Raw genomic sequence first — 7,338 nt, forward strand, 5'->3', positions numbered from 1 at the left:
GAAAGAGTGCTAGGGTCTGTTTTTACTGTTCAACTTTACTATTATACTAATATTTTTTTTTCATTCAGATAAACTATTTTATAAACAGGAAAGATAGAATGGAGGAAAAATACCTTGGATAAAATTCTGCTCCCATTGCATGGGAACTTTGTTATTGATTTCAGTGGAGCAACATGCTCACCCTTTGTACATGCTTCTAATAGTTACAAGGAAATGTATGAATTCATTGGACTTCTCAGTGTAAGATGCCTGCTTTTCAGTTTTTATTTCACCTGTCAATACTTTTTGTTTAGTATAATTGTAGAACCAATGGAAAATTGGTTACAACTGATGCTGAATTGGGATCCACAACAAAGGGGTGGAGGTGTAGACCCGGAAAGCAGTCGTCTTAGATGTTTCCTGTTAATGGATCAAATACTAAATTTGAAGGTGAGCTTAAATGTTTAAACATTGAGAATGAAGGGCTCTTGGTGGGAAATGAATGAAAATAAAGTGAAATTTTAGCTGATCTGTTTGTTTTTTGTCTTGAAATCCTGACACCTTCCAGATCAAGGTCATGAGGAAAGTATTCTCCCTTGCTTCAGGTCTTATAGGGACTACCTAAGTCTCCGTGGAAGTTTGTGATGCCTTTAATTTTGCTCTTCTTGCTTGGCCGCTGAGTGGCCAAGAGGCACTGGTTTTTGCCTCTCAACCGCTTGGGAGAGGTGGGGGGGCGGCACATGGCAAAAAGAATGATTAAAGGTGCTGCTGTACCATGAACTTCTGCCACAATTTAGGTAGGTCCCTACTTATATATTCATGCCTGGATCCAGTTCGTATATGAAGGCAAAAATACCACCAGCAGTATGATTTGCTTAGTTTTATTTTGGCAGCCAAAGAGTGGTCTTACAACAACGTGTGCCATGCATTGTGTGCCAAACCTAGGTAGCATTTAAAGAATGTCAAGGCTAGATTTCTGTCCCTTTACATGTTGGAGTTTTGCTGAAGAGTTTGAAGAGTGGCAGTTCAGAGGAGCAGTGTGTGTGGTTTCACAGTACAGTTTGTGCTGCAGAATTGATTCAGCAGTGTTGGGGCTGATGTGCACTTTAGTGTTTTTGGACTCCTAGGTGTAATAAAAGTCTGGTTTTAAAACTCTTCCTACTTTGGGAGTATAGCAGTTATCCAGTGCTTTGCCCCTGAATCTCCTGTTATTTCGTTAGTCAATTTTACATTTCTTTATTAAATTTCTGCTGCCCAGAGCAGCATGTTCTTAGTTCAGTGGTGCTCTACCTTCCTGCCCCAGGGGCTAGATGGGCAGTGCCCGGGCCCTTCACAGGTTGGATCCAGTTGGTGAGCTGGATTGGTATGTGGGGCGGGCAAAGTGGGGCTCCATCCAGCCTTGCAGGAGGAGGGGAGCCAGCCCAGCCCCAGGGGAGATGGGGACTAGCTGGCCCTGTGGGGTTTGAGAATTTAGTAGTGGGGGAGGGATGGTGGTATTAAATGCCACCCCTCCCACATTACCAGATTTCCCTACTTGTGACGAACCCCGCAAGCTGGATTTGGCCCATGGGCCAGAGGTACAGCACCTCTGTCTTGGCCTGAGGATTTTTCATTCCTTTTTTATCCTTGAAAGAAATGATAGCAGTTCTTTGGTTGTTGTTTTTTTACAGATTGTACATATCCTAAATATGACTTCTGCCAAGATTGTTTCATTTCTCTTGCAACCTGAGGAAAGTCTGCATTCGCTTCAGTCTCGCATTGAGGTTGAAACTGGAATAAGTACTGGAAATCAAGAGTTGCTTTTGGAAATGGGGGTTTCCCTGGACCCTCGGAAACCTGCCTCCCAGTGTGTTATTGATGGCGTTGTAAGCGTATTTCCATTTTACTCCATTGATGTCACGTCTGTTCTTTTAAATATGCATGTTAAAATCTCAAGGAATATTAACTGCGCTACTCTCATTCCATCAGTGATTCTAGTTTAAGTTGTTGTCTTAACAGACTCGGTCGTATCTGTTGCTTTGTAAGAATAGGTATGGACTAGACAAACTTCAGCATCCCTTGCTTGGCAATTAAATGTTATGAATAATTGAGTACGTTTTGCATTGCAATTTGAGTATCTACTGTATTGGTTTCACAGTTGTTTTTCACGGCTGTTCCTCAGCTAGAACAGTGATTCTCAACTAGAGTGCTGGGGCACCGTGGGGTGCTGTCAGATCTTTTGAAGGGTTCCATGAGGTGGGAGGAGATAAGCGAGGTGTTAGGAGATAAACACAAGCTCAGGGTTGTCCCTGCCTGGACGATCCCTCATTCCCACTGCCAGGATCCTTTGAAAGGAGGTAAACCCTCTAATCTATACATTTAGTTTTTGAAATTGAGTGCCACTCAATTTATAGAAATTATGGAGGGGCGCATCAAGTCTTAAAAGGTTGAGAACCACTGTCCTAGGCGCTCCCTGCTGTGGTTTCTTCTGTGCCATGCTACACGTTTCTGCCTCCCCACCCCAGTGCCTAGGTTTTTTTAAAAAGTATCCTTAGTCCCTTATTAAGCACATAAATAAAGTAGCTTAGCTTCCCACAGTGCTTAGTACTTTGCCAGTGCTTAGGAAAATCAGCCTTTCAGGGTAAAAAAAAATAATCATGACTGTGTGTTAGTTGAGTAATTTTTTTTTTTTAATTAGTTTATACAGTCCTGTAACAGTGACCCTTTGGGTGGGCAGGAGGTGTTTTTAATCCTCTCAGCTTACACATTTCCTCTCCTTTCCTCACCAGAGAGGCTGGGATAGTTACATGGTTTATTTGTTTGATAAAAGCAAAACTGTCTATGAAGGTCCCTTTGCTTCCAGAAGTCTGTCTGACTGTGTAAATTACATCGGTAAGTATATTATATTTGATGTTGAACCTGAGTATGCTTCAGCTAACTTAAAACCAAAGTCTGACTTGTCTTCAGTGCCTTCATGTGTACCTTACAGAGCCTCTGAACATTTTCTTGCCTTTAAGCTTTTGTATCTTTTTGCTAAAAAGCTCTGTGCCCTGGGGGAACATTCCCCAGTTTTACTGCCAGTAAATAAACCTCTCGCAAATACCACCATCCCGTCAGCAGCCGAGTGGGGCAAAGAGAGTTGTGGAATTCCATAAATTGGAGATGAAAACAGCCTGCATGACCTGACCTCATTGCCAGCTCTCCCTGTATGCAGTTCTAAAATATTTTTGCTCTAATCCTTTGTGTGGTTTAGGCCTCCAGTGAATATTTCACTTTTGTATTAAGTATGCAGTAGAGCCAGGAGTGAAAGCCAGGTCTTCCATCAGTTTGGTGAGCACTCCAGAGACCTAAACAACACTAAGCATTAGAGCAAAAGGATTTTCAAACTGCATAAATTATTGAAGGAGAGCTGGTGATTAGATCAGGTCACGCAGATTGTTTCCATCTCTAGTGTATGTGATTCCACAGCACTCTTTGCTCCGCTTGGCCTCTGACGGGGTGATTGTATTTGTGAGGGGTTTATTTGCCTCTTTCTGTCCTGATGAATATTTATTCTATGCACATGAAACAGCTTTAACAGAAGTGAGGATGTGTCCCCCTATTCCAGGACTCTCAGTAGTATGGGTGTTCTCAGGGCACTGTCCTGAGAGGTGGAAGACTTGAGTTTGACTTCATTCAGACAGAGGAGAGTGGTAAAACCAGTTTCCCACATTGCAAGTACTTTAACCCTTGAGTTATTGGGGGGAAAAGGGGGAGGTGGCTTCTGCTTCTGCCATGTTTGGTGCAGTGCTTCATATATTAAGCGTGGTCTGAAAATGCCTTTTGGCCCAAGCTCTGTAAGTGACACAGAACGCTTAGTATATGGATCCCAAAGGTGCTTTCCCTTGAAGTCAGAGTTGAGGTTCTCAACGCTGTCCAAACTGAGGTTCAGAAGTAGAATTTTGGTCATTGGAGGAACTGTGATAATTAGGGGTGCATTGATAAAGATTTTCTTGGCTGATACTGATCGCCAATTATTAACCGGACATTTCAGCTGATACCGATCCGATAACCAATTTATAGGAATACAGCCAGGCAGAGTGGAGAGCAGTGCCCTGTGGGTAAGTCTGTGGGGGGCAAGGGGCATGGACGGAGGCAGATTGAGGCCTCCACAGTGTGGGAGGGTGTGGGCCTGGGGGTGCTGACCAGCCAGGGTGGTGAATGGGACCTGGGGCAGGGAGCAGGATGGCGCCGCAGGCAGCTCATCTAGGGGATCTGCATCCTGGCGCTTAAAAATGGCAGCGGGGGTGCTTGAACAAAAGCTCATTAAATGAGCTTTCGTTCAAGTGCTGTCACCACCATTTCTAAGTGGGGACACTTTTAACCAGAGCAGAGCCGAGCAGGGTGAGGGTGGATGTGGGCTCGGGGCTCTCTACTCTGCTGCCTTTGCTGCATATCACCGGCCCACCTGTCAACAGGAGACACAACTCACTGACCCCACCGCTGCCGGGTGGGCAGGGGACTTGCGGCTAATGTGCAGCCCCTGGAGCAAAGGCAACAGAACAGAAAGCCCTGAGCCCACAGTGGGCAGCCCGCATCCACCCTGCACACACATCTTGCGGGGGGCACATGCCTTCCCCAGAGGGTGTGGGCAGTCACCCCCTGGACGAGCCACCTGTGGCTCCATTTTGCTCATGACCCCAGGTCCCATTCACCATCCTGGCTGAGCGGTGCCCCCAGCCCCTGCCCCACTCCCTCCCTTACTGTGGGGGCCTCGATCTGCACCCCTCCCCGCCCCCCCCAAACACTCATTCCCCTCCACACTGCCCAACTGCATTCCTGACCACATGCTTGCATTTGGCTGCACGCATGCATGTGGCATCTGGGGGCCCCAGCCAGAAGGCATATTATATTTATTGGTATCATTATTGGCTACACCAGCCAAAAAAAGATGATGGCCAATAATGTTAGTTTTCCTTTCATCAGTGCTGATCCAATATGGCACTGATATATCAGTGCACCTCTAGTAATAATAAAACCGTAAGTCAGTGGAGGCCAGCCTTTTTAGCAGGTATGTCACAAATTAGTTCCCAATCCTCCCTGAGTGCCACTCTGATTGCCATCACCTGCTTGATTTGCTGCTCTGCTTTCTGCTCCCTGCCTTGTGCCCCCTGTCTCTTCTGCTCTGCTTTCTGCTTCCTGGCATATATGCTGCTTTGCAGCCTGATCCCTCCCTGATCTGCCATGTGCCACACATAGGCTGCCAGTGCCACTTGTGGCACTCATATTGCAGGTTGGCCACTCCTGACTTAAGTGCTTCCAGGCTTAGGAGGCAACTGACCAGCAGCTTTGAGGACTGCAGTTTTCATAGATTTCATAGACATTAGGGCTAGAAGAGACCTCGGAAGATCGTTGAGTCCAGCCCCCCACCCGAGGGGCAGGAAGTCAGCTGGGGTCATAGGATCCCAGCAAGATAAGCATCCAAATTTCTCTTGAAGGTGTTCAACGTAGTGCCTAGGTGCCCTTTTTGTGGTTTAGCCCTTACTTTATCTCTCTCTCTCTCTCTCTCCTGTGTGCAGTACAGGATAGCAAAATCCAATTGCCGATTTCACAGCTGCGAAAAGTTTGGGCAGAAGCTGTCCATTATGTGACTGGGCTGAAAGAAGATTACAGCAGGCTCTATCAGGGGCAAAGAGCTGCAATGTAAGTCTCTGCTAATTTGAAAACTGGGGAGACTTGTACAAAAAGTATGGGGTCTGAACTGAAATGCATGGGAAGTAAGGCTTTGGGTTGTAGCCATGTTGGTCTAAGGACATAGGGAAGTAAGGCCGCTGACAGATGTAGAACCCTCATCTACCCCCCCCCCCAACCTGCACTTTTACTGGAAAGTAAATACAACTAGGCATTGCATTAGTTCAGTCTGGTTCTCCAGTGTCTATATAGATTGTGTGCTTCAGCGAGGCTTTTTGTCACTTTCATCTAAAGCTGATTAAATCAGCTATTAGATAAAAGTGCCAAAAAAGCCCTGCTGAAGTGCCCGATCTATACAGACTTTGGGTGAGCAGGGTCAAACTAACGCAGTGCCTCATCTGGGCACGTGCTGGGCTCAGCGTGGGGGTGCGTGGAGTTTACAGCAATGCACCATTTTTTTTCTGTTTTTCTTTTATGTCTGTAAGCAGCCTATATGATTGTTGCCTGCCCACCCTTTTGAAGTGCTTTGCTCTTTACCACCCTAAATTTATATGGTAGATCCTCTTTGGATTTCCAACTGATTGCTCAGAGGTATCTCTTCCATCACACACATTCTAGATGAAAACTGCATTAAATTGGAATTCAATTTGAGTACACAAGAGTAATTCATGGGGAGTAAAATACATCATGGGGCAGAATAATTATTCCCTCATAAGTATTAAAAAAAATCCAACAAATTCCAATTTAAGTTTAATTTTAAAAGAAATCCAAAAATGTTAAGGTCAGTGCATACATGGGTAAGGTAACTGAGCTACCTTGCCTGCCTTGAACTGATGAAATAGCCAAATAGTTATGATTAGTGCATGGTAATGACTTGTGGTCCTAAATGAGCTTAAACCAATTTTTAAAAACAATCCTGGTCTGCTGGGGTCACTCTAAGAAGGTAAGGCTAATAAAATTGGGAAATAAAGAAGAGTCACTCTTCCCTATTTCACAGATAGGGAACTAAGGCATGGAGGGGTTGTGACTTGTCCAGTCAGTAGCACCATACGAATCATCATTTTCTTAGATTGTTTTTAAAAGAAATTCAGGGTCACCTAAAGCATTCCTTTCAGGTGCCAGAATGAAGTTTCCTCACTGCAGTCAGTTCTTTGTTATCATTGTTAATTTTCATTAGTTTTTTTTCATTAATTTTAAGAAATGCTTTTTGTGCTTATTACTCTAGGTTGAGTCTCCTCCGATATAATGCCAATTTAACCAAAATGAAAAATAATATGGTATCAGCATCTCAGCAACTGAAAGCAAAGCTGGAATTCTTTCATCAGAGTATTCACCTTGATCTGGAGAGATACAGTGACCAGATGGCTTATGGAATATGTAAGCATTCTAGGAGTATTTCACTTAGAACAAGTCAGGTGGGACCTCCTGGATTGTCTAGTGGGACCTCCCTTCTTTGGATCATGCTGCATAACTGGTCACTGCTGTTGCTATTTAATACACAATTATATTATGGTTAGGCTTAAACATGGAACCTTGTCTGTACACAAACATGGATAGATTCAGAGAATTTATAAAGTGCAAGGTACAAGCAGATGGACGGTTGGGGATGAGTTCTGATTTGAATGAATGAACATGGTAGCAATCAGCTGGTTTTATTGGTGTTTTTGTCATTGTGTTTATTAGTTGGGGATGGAGATTGGGGCAGGGAAA

General features: G+C 44.5%; 1 protein-coding gene across 1 annotated transcript in view; it reads left to right on the forward strand.

The window, feature by feature from the left end:
- CHUK (conserved helix-loop-helix ubiquitous kinase) overlaps positions 1-7,338 on the forward strand; it is a gene marked incomplete at its 5' end in the record, with an annotated part of 43,660 nt that overhangs the window by 19,851 nt on the left and 16,471 nt on the right. Inside the window, 5 exons of the mRNA XM_014519107.2 lie at positions 294-429; positions 1,650-1,844; positions 2,748-2,850; positions 5,517-5,640; positions 6,854-7,005. Of these exons, the coding sequence (XP_014374593.2) occupies positions 294-429; positions 1,650-1,844; positions 2,748-2,850; positions 5,517-5,640; positions 6,854-7,005 (710 nt within the window). The remainder of the gene's footprint in view (positions 1-293; positions 430-1,649; positions 1,845-2,747; positions 2,851-5,516; positions 5,641-6,853; positions 7,006-7,338) is intronic.

Source organism: Alligator sinensis, unplaced genomic scaffold, assembly GCF_000455745.1.
Source record: "Alligator sinensis unplaced genomic scaffold, ASM45574v1 scaffold883_1, whole genome shotgun sequence".
NCBI classification, from domain to species: Eukaryota; Metazoa; Chordata; order Crocodylia; family Alligatoridae; genus Alligator; species Alligator sinensis.